The 12,512-nt window shown below is 40.8% G+C and overlaps 2 protein-coding genes across 3 annotated transcripts; both read right to left on the bottom strand.

Annotated features, from left to right (window-relative positions):
- Nucleotides 1-999: 999 nt before the first annotated feature.
- Nucleotides 1,000-3,896, bottom strand: tusc2b (tumor suppressor 2, mitochondrial calcium regulator b). Its single transcript, XM_062402442.1, has 4 exons — nt 3,740-3,896; nt 2,712-2,941; nt 1,900-2,020; nt 1,000-1,807 (listed from the first exon to the last, which is right to left on the bottom strand). Exons 2-4 carry the CDS (start codon nt 2,858-2,860, stop codon nt 1,742-1,744), a joined length of 336 nt encoding a protein of 111 aa, XP_062258426.1. The 5' UTR covers nt 2,861-2,941; nt 3,740-3,896; the 3' UTR covers nt 1,000-1,741.
- A 494-nt stretch (nt 3,897-4,390) lies between these two features.
- Nucleotides 4,391-11,787, bottom strand: rassf1 (Ras association domain family member 1). Of its 2 annotated transcripts, XM_062402430.1 has the most exons (8): nt 11,551-11,787; nt 10,216-10,290; nt 9,811-10,127; nt 8,001-8,125; nt 6,476-6,580; nt 6,091-6,382; nt 5,889-6,004; nt 4,391-5,800 (listed from the first exon to the last, which is right to left on the bottom strand). In XM_062402430.1, exons 3-8 carry the CDS (start codon nt 10,082-10,084, stop codon nt 5,651-5,653), a joined length of 1,062 nt encoding a protein of 353 aa, XP_062258414.1. In that variant the 5' UTR covers nt 10,085-10,127; nt 10,216-10,290; nt 11,551-11,787; the 3' UTR covers nt 4,391-5,650. The 2 variants fall into 2 exon arrangements, with proteins under 2 accessions (XP_062258414.1, XP_062258405.1); XM_062402421.1 differs by having other exon boundaries at nt 9,811-10,290; nt 11,551-11,786.
- Nucleotides 11,788-12,512: the final 725 nt, after the last annotated feature.

Genomic DNA, 12,512 nt, shown 5'->3' with positions numbered 1-12,512 from the left:
GATAGAAGAATTCAGCCAGAGGACTTGTGCAGAGTAAATTATTTCATGGAAGCAATAAAGTGGAGTGGATTTTGGCACAGTCCTGTTAATCCTCTGAGGAGAACAATATCAGAGACGGCTTTGCAGAAACCACTTTCTCATGGAGACATGGAAATTGATGGCCTTCACTTGACTCTGCATCATCCATTCTTCATTAGCACACACAAATACACACACATTGCCAATTAGTGTTTCGCCTGAGCAATTTCCTCTGCAGGTGGTTGATGTCATCGCAGGTGGAGGTCGGGGCATATTATTTCCACAACATTGGTGTCCCCCGCCAGTTTTAAGTGTTTACAACGTCTGACAAAAAGCAGAATTATCTGCCATTACAAAAGACTCTTATAGCCATATTAAATAATTCTTATACAAAGACTAACCACATTTAAATTCTGATGAATGGGTTAACTCACACTCATTACATCCTACAGAATAATAAGTATTTTAATAGTCCTGATGTGATTAAATAAATAAAATTATTTTACATATTTATTATACAGTAAAATATGATTTATATTTTACAAATAGTTGTCTCCAGTCATCTAAAGGTAACTCACTAGTTTCTTTATCTTTCACACCGGAATCCTTCGATAAAAGGAAGAGGCTTTAGTCAAATGATGACTGGTATTGATGCACTATATGTATATGGTAGATGAGACCCCTGACAAATTTGTCAAACAAGTGTGTATATTTGCTGAAATCTGCCAATTGAATTTGTACTTGTTTCAGTTGTGGTATGTGAACTCTCTGCTGGCTGCTTATAATGCTTTAATTCCCTTGAAAAATTCCCACGACCTTTGTGTCCCGAGGCATTTACAGCCAGACGTGTGTAGTAACTATAATCTGCACCGGTACAAATAAAGTCATTATACGCCATAAGTATGTAAAGTACATCCTAAGATCTTATCCCCCCCTTGATCTTGATGATTTGCAAACTAGATGCACTCTACTGCTGCTCAGTGATAATGTATGGATATTTATTTAAAAAAAGGGACCATGACACAGTTCAGCATTTTAAATTGTAATTAAAAAGTTATAATAAATTAAAAGTGAAACATAATATGCGGAAGCAGCAAAGAAAACAACAGGATCTCTTGCTGCTGCTGCTGTGTACATGTGAGGCTCGGAGGTCACTGAAGCCAGTCCATCCATGACGATAATCCACTTCAGATTTCTTGGGCAGCTGATTGTCAACTCCCTCGGATGTTACCGATAAGCTGATCCTGTTCCATGCATGATAAATCATGAGGGTGTCAATAAACTAAAGTGTGCAGCTAAAGGTTCCTGCTCTATATATACTGTGACAGGAGAGAAAACTGGTTACATTCTCCTTGAACTCCTTGAGTTCAGTGAATCATACCAGAAAACAATCTGCAGCAACAACTCCAGGACTGTCACGATTACCTGCGTCTGCACACACATTCACACATACATGCACACAAACCATGATCTGTAAACTGAGTGGGTTTTGCCAACTTGGCACCCTTCAACGTCCCCACCGGTGATCTATTCTGTGTCTGAACACAAGTCAAAAGATCACATGCAGAGGCTCAGCAACATTGCATCTGCCTGTCCACATAAGAGCATCAAATATATCAAGAGATCAGGTGTTTTTTAAAAGGTGGTTCAGGCTTCCAGCTGAGGGGAAAACCACGGGACGGAGTTGACACAGTGGCTCGTCTGAGACAATCCTCAGACATTGTCATGCTTCACAGAGGACAACTGGGAAATCTACATGGATGCATGGGTGGTCCAGCTTTATAATTCCCTGAAACAAAACAAGAGAGATTGAAATTATCTGGCCTAAGAATACAAAGAACTGGTAAATACAGTCCTGGTTTAGATTCCTAATTCCCTTACCTGAGCTGTTAGATTTTTTTGAATCCTTTTCAGTTTGGCCCTTTTTCGTCCATTTTTTGTCACAATTGTTTCTTCATAGAACTCGTGGGCCAAGTCACCGTCTTCGTCAAAGAACAAAGAGCTGCAGCAGAGAGGAAAACATTATTATACATCTAAATATTGTGCCTGAGCGAATTCAAAACTCTGTACAATCAAGGCTTACAACAAGGCCGAATAATTTCACATAATCGGGAAAAACAATTCTGCACACATTCTGCATTTGCTCCCAACGTGAGAGCCAGTATGCACAACGGCAACGAAAATAAAATGTGGTGATTGTATGTCAAGCCCACAAACCCATGAGAAAAGGAAAAATTGGCAACCAGCTGCTTAGTTTGCTGAAGCCTCAGCTCTGTTGGACTGTCAGCTCTTTTCTTGTGGGTAAAGTGCTGTTTTTTGAATGGTCAGTGTGAAAGGTAAGCTAACAGGTCAGCTATGAGTGTGGAAATACCCCTTGGTTAACAGATGTGTATGAGGGGAGGGGAGTGCTAAGACCACTACTGAAACACCACGTCTGCAGGAACCAAACAATGCGTACACGTCAAAATTGACAAGTTTTCTCTGGAATATTTCGGACGCGAAGGGGACAGGAAGCTACAAAGTAATCTCAAAATGATAATACTCTGAATTATTATCCTAATACTGATTTCACTTGTCAGTATAAGCATTTATCTTGTGAGGTGTCGCGATAATAACACCATAACATTAAATCAGTATGCTATAATCGTAATATATTTCCGATGGTACCACGTGATCGCGAGGCTGCTACTTACCTTCGTCTAGTAAACACAAAAGGCGTTGCGCCTCGGAAACTTCGAACTCTGGCGAGGGGCTGCTCATCTCCATCTTTGGTTGGTTCTTCCACACTAACTGGGCCAGAAAAAGGCCAAAATCCTTTGGATCTGGAGCCGCTGCCACCCATCTTCAGCTGCAGCACATTATTTTCTTGGGTCACAGAACTGGCAGTGGGGCTACAGCGTCACTGTATCAGGTGAGAGGTGACCTTCAAGATAAAAAAACACAGGAAAAGAACACATGAAAGGTTAATTTCGTCTTATCTATTATGCAAACAGGCATAATTATTAGAATATCACGATTTAACAATTCTATTTTTTATATTAAAGAAGACCACCAAAAGTTCGAGATCCTAGTTTTGTGAGGCCAATATTAATGGTACCATAACAAAACAAATGCACAGAACCTAGAGCCAATGCAGAAGCTACCGTAGATGCAGTGATTATACATCCATGTTTGGCTAAGTTTACTTTTCTTGTGGCTGACAGAAGAGACACAGGAAACGAAGCGAAGTCTGCTGAAGAGTCCAGCTGGTTTATAATTCACACGTCCTTAAGGTCTGAATGTAGCAGGCCGGTGACATGACAGTACAACCTCACATGAACACAGCCCTGCCACAGACACACGGGGGACCACAACACGGTGTCATGGTGTGTCAATCCAGGGTCAGACATTTAGAAAAGCCCAGAACACATTGGTCAGCTGTGCTTGTGACCAGAGGGCTCGTTAACCATTCGGCTACCTGGAGGGGGAAAGCTAACGTTGCTAACCCGAAGCAACAACATGCAGAATCAGCCCCTACACGTGTGTTACTCGCTGTCATGTCACTTTACGCCCTGGCTGCTAACGTTAGCTTCGGACAATTAGCTCCCCGCTGCTAGCATTAGCCAGGTCGACATGTTCCTATCTGCTTTTATAGGGCAACGTTCACTGACGAAATGCCAAATTATACGATTAGCTGCTTTGCTAACCGGCGTCTGTCGCTTCCGTTCAGTTGAAAACGTACCTAAAGCGGCCCGGTCGCCGGGGAGAGGGTCGCTTGTGGGATGATACAGCTGAACAACCTCGGAGCTTATAACATATACACACACACATACACACACACGTCCGAACTAGCTGTTTATGCTAACGTTACACGTTGTTCTTCCTGGCTTCTTTTTACTGTCGACTGCAGAGGAAACGCGAGGAGGTGTCGCCGCGGCGTGGACGGGAGGGGAGGGACAGAGAAGGCAGCACACAGCGAAACGTATAATGATGTAAGATATGTACCATATCCACATAACCCCACCAATGAAATGAATGAAAAAGAAAGTACATGTGCTATATATTTAAATCTATTTTACAGACATTTGTAAAATAGATTTAGTAGTTATAATAGTTTTTTTTGTAAAAAAGTTGTGAATGTATTTTTGACAGGTCTGATTTGCCGAGGAGAAGCAGTTCCCCAGTTACATGGCAACTAAATGCTTAATTGTCAGTCCTGGCTTCTGATTGGTTAAATGGTTTAATACAACACTACTCCTTTAGAGTGTTTATGTTCCTATGCACTGTTTTGTATTTGAAGTAGACAAGTTTTTCAGTTAACTCTTCAGCCGGACTTCAGAGTTCTGTTGAAACCCCACAGTCCACGAGGAACAAGAAATAGACTGAGCCAAACTCACAGTACCCTTGTTTTTATTTGTCCTCTTTGTAACTTCGTAACAGCTGTTTTGAATTGTGCTATATCAATAGTTATTATTACAATTATTAAAATCATGTGGCCAGCAAATACTGCTATCTACCTGGGGCTGTTATTCAGAGGTTGGGTTTAGCATTAGTTGCAAATAATGAAACTCTTAATTCTGCATCAGGCAATGGCTTTGGAGACAATAATGTGCTTCCATATACATAGCAACAGCTTGCACGAAGTCCATTTTCCGCTTCAGCTTAGCTTTACCACCTTCAGGATGAGTTTGAACACATAAAACAGGCCTTAACATCCAACACCAGAGCCTGATCACACCTAATCTGGGGTCATCTGAAAGTAAATTACTGCAGCCAGGCTCCAAATACCTTGTGGGACGCCTGCTCTGAGGAGTGCACACTGTTATTACATTTTTAGCGAATAGGACAATATGGTTAATATCCCTTGAATGTTTGAAGGTCCTCCACTAACTGACAGCAGATATCAGGGATCATCAGCAGATGTTAGTGACCACCAGCAAACATTAGGGACTTATTATGAGTTGTGCACCTCTGTAGACACCCTCTACTAAGGCCAATACTGATCAGACCTGGGTGTGTGTCCCTAACATCCTGGGGCCCAAAATATAATTGGCCATGAATGCAGAACAATATTGTGCGTAATCACATGTGAAGGTTACATTACAGAGTTTGTTCCCTTTTGGCCATAAAAACTGTTTACCACACCAAACCTTGATCAAACTCTTACTTCATGAACAATTTAAAAGCACTGCAACCACAACATTAATTGACCCACCATTTACTATCATCAGTTTATCTGATTATTAGAATTTATACTTTTTACTTATCCATATCCATTTCACAGGTTTAGTAAAGTGCCAACATTTTAAAAAAGAGTATCAAAAAGGATAAAAGAAACTAAATGTCACATAAAAATGAAAAATATGTTTTTAACACTGCTATAAATACTATAACCAAGCAGCAGTTTTTCAAGGATTATCTGCAATGAATGGTTGGGATCTTTAATGTTTTTTGGTCCAACCGTTAACAACAGTGGTTAAACTCACACAATCAGTGGCAGTGTCTTTAGTTGGTTCTCACTAAATGTAACAGCAGTATCCCTTCTTCTTAAACATCCCCTTTTCTACACAATGTCCTTGTCGGAGGTTTTCCATTGCTTGAAATATTCTTCTTGATCCCCATTCTGATCCATGATGGTAGCAGAAGGCTCTTTTCAAGCAGGAGTAGTAATCCTCGCCATTGCCTGCTTCGTCCTTTCCCTTGCGAGAGCGTAACGCCTCACTATCTGCCGGACGTGCTCTTCTTCTTCTCGTTTCAGGATCCGCAGAAAGTTGCACAACTCAGGAAAGCTGAAGGCATCCCACTGTGGAGGAGGGCAGGTTCACAGTAAATTCACACGGTAACTGTCAGGATATATTGACGTCTCATCATATCACCAAATGAAAACTTACATTGACTTCCCCAGTCTCATTTTCTTTCAAAACCAGACACAGGATTTTCTCACTCGGTCCGGCACACAAGCGTAGGTAGAGTGGACATACGTCATCAGAAAGTTTACGGGTGTACACTAAGTAGAAGAGGAACAAAATACAAAATGGAATACTTGATAACACAGTTCTGTTTTACTTAAACACACAACATTAAGAACACTACCTTGACTTTGTCTCTCAGTGCGTTCGAACAGGGCAAACTTGGCCGGGTTGTCCACCACAGTGAACTTGTTGAGCAGCGCCTCGATCACTTCCCGTACCCGTGTTTGGGAGCTTATGTGCAGGTGTTTCGCAGTATCTTTGGGGAGGTAGAAAGATGTCCGCCGTTTCATCCGCCTGTCCTGCTGAACTCCGTCTTCTGTCGAGCCCATCGGGCTCAGAGGAGGAGGGAGGGAGATCGGACGAAGCAACTGAAAGTGGACCTTGATGAAACCAGTGTAGAACCCGTCTTTGTTCTGCGAGGTGGACAGATGGACCGGATTAGATGGGGAGGGAAATGGTTTCAGTATATACTGTAAGTTCAGAAAACAGGCTTATGTGTCACTCACCACCATCATGGAGAGGTTACTGTTGATCTGAGCGTTATACTCCTTAACCTTCTGCTGAATCTCCCCGACACTTAATCCCTGTTTACCCAAATCGGTCTGTTCATCCTGAATTGTGAAGAACAGAAAACACATGGTGTCAGCAGAAAGCTTGTCTTCCCACATGAGCTTTAAGGATGAAGAGAAAGTGAAGAAGCAGAAGTAAGTGTCACATAAATACGCTTTACTCTATCATCTCGAATGAAGCAATGCATTAATGATTATCACTAAAAACAGAAAGTGAAACCTGCTTTGTGCCTCAGGAATAATCAGCCTTTCCACTGCATCCCCATTGACCCTCTGACCTTTTGAAAGAAAGATGTATAGGCAGTAAAATATAGCTCCAGCTCCGAGTCACTGTCCTCTGATGTATTTCCTCGGGTCATTTTCTCCAAGGTTCAGATGAGCGGGACTTTTGATGATATAGTATTTCTGTCATCCACACTATCTTAGAATTATCTCCAGATCTGTGCATCCAAAATGTATCTGCTGTCCTTTGTCCCTCTGGAGCAAGCTGGTCCCACTAACAGCTCCACAACCCCAGCTTCCAAATCAGCTCCTCCCTGACAATAAAACCTCACAAAGATATCAAAAAGGGGGAGGACCACTCCCACTGAGATCTGCTAAAATGAACCTGAGGTAAAAATATTTTACTCATGTTATTGTTCATGTGTGAGAAAATCTTGAGGATGGGAAAGGTTTGCACTTGTTCCTATTACTCATTATGGTCCATATCAGCAGTAGCTTCCCTAAGGGCTGAGCAGAAATTTAAGTATTTAGACCTTCAAAATAAAGACATACTTACTTATAGACACTAAAATATAGGCTTCTGGACATTTTTTGTGTTTTTATTTTCTACTATCAGTGAAAATCTGGGATCTTGGTTCTGACTGGCTTTCCTATTTATACTGAGAATCACCTTGATTTGGATTTGTTTAAAATCAGTGAAATACCGCAGAAAAGTAATTGGTTTATGAAAATGACAGCTGTGAGGTTAATCCATGCATGATGAGACAAATATATGAAATATTGATGGCAAAATGATCACAACTCGAGCCAAAGCACATTCAGTTTGGGTTGATACATAGTAAAAAACAGACAATTAATCTGGTAGGTGGTGGTTTGTTGATCACAGTAGTGCTAATATTTTGCGGATCTGTAATAAGGACATCTGTCTTATTTGTAAGTTGTTAAATTGTCCCCTCCTCTCAGCTGTCTCCTCAATTACTTTCTGTATAGAAACCTCAACAATGAAGAGGTAATAAATCCAGTATCTTTGAGGACCCAGCAGACAACAGTGGGCAATCTGGTGGACTCCATCTGCTGCCCACCCACACAACATTAACATTAAACTATTTTAATTCTAAAACAATCATTTCGGATTGGTCCCTATTTCAATAATTTTCTTTCTATAAAAATTGAAGACAACAATCCCCAGAGAACCACAGTGCTTTCTGTACAAGTGTGTAAATGCAGCTTAATTCCTCACCACATTAGTGTCTGTCTCGATGACGTCGACAGACAAATCTCCCTGGTCTGTTAACAAACTTCCATCTGTGCTGCAGTCCAGGTGAATGAATGGTCGACAGCGGTAGTGACAAGTGTAACTGCATTCTGAGAGAGGGAGAGAGAGGGGGGGGGGAGAGGGAGAGAGAGAGAGAGAGAGAGGGAGAGAGGGAGCATTAAAGGAGGGCACGGTTTGCTTTGGCGACTCGTCAACACTTGGTGTGGAACCCTCTGCTCTGGATTTTTGTTCAGTAATCTGTCTTTGTGCTGAAAAGCATCACCCAAAATCACACTAACCTAGATGTATAATCTATGTTACATAAGCAACATACCAATGGTTTTGTATATACAAAATAAAAATAGTTTGATATTTAGGGCCTATTTTCATTGCAGTTTGTCTGACTTTTAGCAGGATTTGGCAAAACATACAGAAATGGTTTTCTTGAAACTTGGGGGGTGGATAGGGTTTAGGCCAAGGAAGAACCCATCAACTTTTGGTGTTGATTCGATCAAGGAGGCTAAGCCAGGATTCTTTAACTTTACAATATAATAATGCAGAGATCTTGATTGAAATCTGGGATATTGGATTTCTGTGTGCAGTTTGGTGCAGCTTGATTGAATATACATTGACAGTTGGGCCTTGGTGGAGGTTTCTGCTCTATTCAAGTTTTTTCTAATTTTTGCATCGCTTCATATCTTTTGTTGAACTGGGCTCAAACGAGTCAAACGATACAGAGAAACAAAGACATTCCCAGGTAGTGTCTGAACTAACATCCAGTGAAAACATGATGTGTACCAGACCATTCCAACCAGATCGTGACAAACCCTGATAAAGATTCTCATGAATTTGAAAACACAATATGAGCATCCTGCATCTGGTGATACTGGAAGCTGGAAAGGGATGATTATATGAATGGATGAACATGGAGCGACACAGCTGATTCACTCTTTAATATTACGATTTTTAGCCATTTTCTACTGTTCTGTTAAATTACAGAGAGGTTTATTATTAAGTTTAATACTGATTTTCTTTAGAAAGGAAGCAACGGTTCACAATATCTATTATTAATCCTATTGGCAGGAACAGCCTGACATGCAGATTTAGTGGCTGGTTGCCTGTTTTTGCTTTGTAGGTCAATGCCTACAGTCAAAAACATGTTTTTCTTGTAAACACTAAGCATTAAGCTGGTTTGAGACCATATTTTTATTCGTGACATGGAAAAAAGGGGCAAACGCCTTCAATGTGTTAGTCACTCTCTGGCTTCTTTCAGACCAATTATGGCTCAAAACACCAAGTCCATTTAAGACAAGTCTTTAAAAAATTTTAATCTAATATGCAGCATACTTTCAATAAAAAAAACATGAATACAAAAATCGGTCAATATAATTACAGCCACAAATATCACTCTCTGGGTAAATGTTGTAAATATTGGGGACTATTCCGCTGCAGATTTTGTGTGCAAGTTACAATTTGCTGCAGCAGGAGAGTGTATGTTGGTCTGACTAAATAATAAGTTATCTATCTACCGGTGATGGTAATTGCAGGCCACAGTGATGGTGTCACTGGCGTGTTTTTAATAGTTTTGGATGGTGATGGAGATGTACGGCACATATTAATGATCTACATCAGACTTTGACTATGAAGAAAATACTTAATAGTCATATTGTTTTGGTCTCTTCATGGTATTTGTTGACAATAGGAGTAATATATAATGTCACCTAAACTATAACATCTCAAGGATCTCTCATCCTTTAAACACATTCAATAAGATTCATGTACAGAAGTTACTCACTGGTGCAGCATAAACCCTGCTTGTAGAGACCCCAGATGAATTCTCCACACAGGTCACACCAGGTGAGGTGAGCGTGACTGTCGATCTGGAAGTCATGACCCACTCCTCTCTCCTGTCCTGTCCGACGCCCGGGCCTCTCGATGCTGACGCTGTCTCCAACCAGTCGGACGACGCTGAAGGAGCAGGGCTGAGCCGATGGGGCCGCAGGAGCAGCCAGCTCGATAGGATCATTCAGACTGAGGTCCTGCAGCTCGATCAGCTCACATTTAGACATCCTGTTCTAGATACCGACACTGACATGTCAGTGGCATATGGGTCTGAGAGGAGACAGCATCAATATGAGCACCTGTACATCTGTATTGAAGACGTGGGGGATGCTGTGAGTGGTGAAGTGTACACAAGCACCACGTCAGTTTGTTCCATCCACTTCCAGCTTTGTTTGTTGTGTAGAGGAACAATCTGCCGTCAAATCCTTAGGATCTGCAAGACAGATGACACTTTTAATACATGCATGGCTCAGTGTAACACACAAAAACCATGCAATACACATGAATGATGCTGCATTATGCTATAGGATTTAACATTGGGAAAAAAAGATTAACCTCTGTTATCTGATCGCATGATTCATATGATCATGATCAAATATGGGACAGGATGCCGAGTATAATCCTGTGCAACCCTGGGACAACACATCCTGCTTTTCTGCACCTGACAGTGAAACAAAACCTGACTGATCAATATCATGCGCTATATTTTTTCATCAATTTCTTTCTTTTGCCAAATTTTCTCTTATTTCTCTTTCATTTTTCTTTTCTTTTTCTGTTAAATCTCAGTTTAACTTGTACTTATGTACTTATATTTAAATATATTCTCTTCTTATTTTGAATTACAGTTTAACACGTTTTTATTTACTTTTAGCTGCATTTCTTGTCTGAAATGTGCTGTAAAGTTTATTCTTTTATTTATAGTTCTTTATTCAAAAGAAATCAACTTTAAAATATTTGTTTTATACATTGGGCCATTATAGCCAATTTCATAGCTATATAATCGTTTTTCAGATAAAGGCTTAAATATAAACATGTGACTATCTTATCCGGTTAAAATAATTTAAAACTAATTAACCCAGAGGCCATTTAATGCTCTTTAAATGTTCACCAATTTATATAAGACATGACAACTGAATAATCATTTTGCTGATACCTCCACTTGAGAAAGTTAAAGTGTCCTGGATTTTGTAATAAAGTATTGAGCTATTACAGAGTGAAGTACAATCTTGTTTCCACCACTGGTGACAGAATGATCACAGACAGGGAATCACACACCATCACTTCCTGCAGATAAAAACAGGGAGCCTGTTTAACAAGTTCGCAATCAGGTGCATGTTTAAGTTAGTGTGACTCGTTTCACTGTGGAGCTGCATATTGTGACTAGAATGTGAACAACCCGGGATGTTTCTGCCAAGTGGGTCACCACCACCACCACCAGCAGTACACGGTGCACTATTCCAACTGACCAACAATAATACACTGTGACCGGGGTCATTCTGCTGCTTCTGTTACTGACAGAATCAAAACAATGTTCGGAAAGACAAACTTGGTATCTCATCTGCCATTTGTTGCAAGAAGCCTTTGCAGTCTGTCCCGGGACAGCCCGGTTTAACGCTGAGGTCTGCAACGGAGCGACAGTCTCATCTGACAGCGACCCACATGACACAATGAAGCGTTGAATAAACGATCTTACCTCTTTCACTTCTCCATCATGAGCTCAGAGGAAATCGGTGGTAGTCGCAGAATTAGAGCAGAACCTCTCTCCAGTCTCACGCACTTGTGTTTGCGCATGAGTGCGGATTACCGTCTAATCCCGAGTGCGCATTAACCCGTCCCGGCAGGAGGACACTATGAGGAGCCACAAGGGACAAAACTCACTACATTCACACTAACATGTTAACACATACATACTCACATGCATGTGCATACACACAGTGGTGGGACGTAACAAAATACATTTAATTAGTTGTTGTAGTTAAGCACATTTTTATCTATCTGTACTTTACTTAAGCACATTTATCACTTTATCTGTACTTTTTACTCACCATACATTGTTTTACATGTTCACATTGATTTTTTTGTTTGGTTTAAAGGGAATCAATAATGAGAGGGGTGTTGGTTCAATGATCCAATCAGAGCAGATCGGTAACATCAGACCCCGCCTCCTGCAGCAGCATCACTGTTTAAGAAGATACAATCTGAAACGGATTCAGAGGAGACCAAACCATTTAAAGAAAGTAATTACTAACTTTTATTGTTTAGTACTTCCCTACTTCCTTCACCTCTGCACACTGGCTTCAGAATTCTTGAACTGATCTTTGCCAGGGAGGTCAAGTTGTCACATTGTGTGTTTGTTGGTTTGTTTGAAAACCCAATTACGCAAAAACGATTCAACCAAATTCGACCAAACCAGGCGATGAGAAGGGGCCCGGCCCTGGGAAGAACCTATTGCTTTTTGATACAAATAGACATAACTTCAGGACCCCCCAGCTTTATTTAACAATGCATTGTAGGACATTTGTGAACAGGTTCTTTAATTGTCTGGGTTACGGTTATGGTTCCCCTCATTAGGACTATATTATATGTCCCCCGTAAACACAGGAAATGAATGAAGATTCTAACAATGGCAGTAGATGCAATGATCGGAGGAAAAGA

The sequence above is a fragment of the Platichthys flesus genome, chromosome 2 (genome assembly GCF_949316205.1).
Source record: "Platichthys flesus chromosome 2, fPlaFle2.1, whole genome shotgun sequence".
Lineage (NCBI taxonomy): Eukaryota > Metazoa > Chordata > Actinopteri > Pleuronectiformes > Pleuronectidae > Platichthys > Platichthys flesus.
This window is presented reverse-complemented; position numbering and strand designations above follow the sequence as displayed.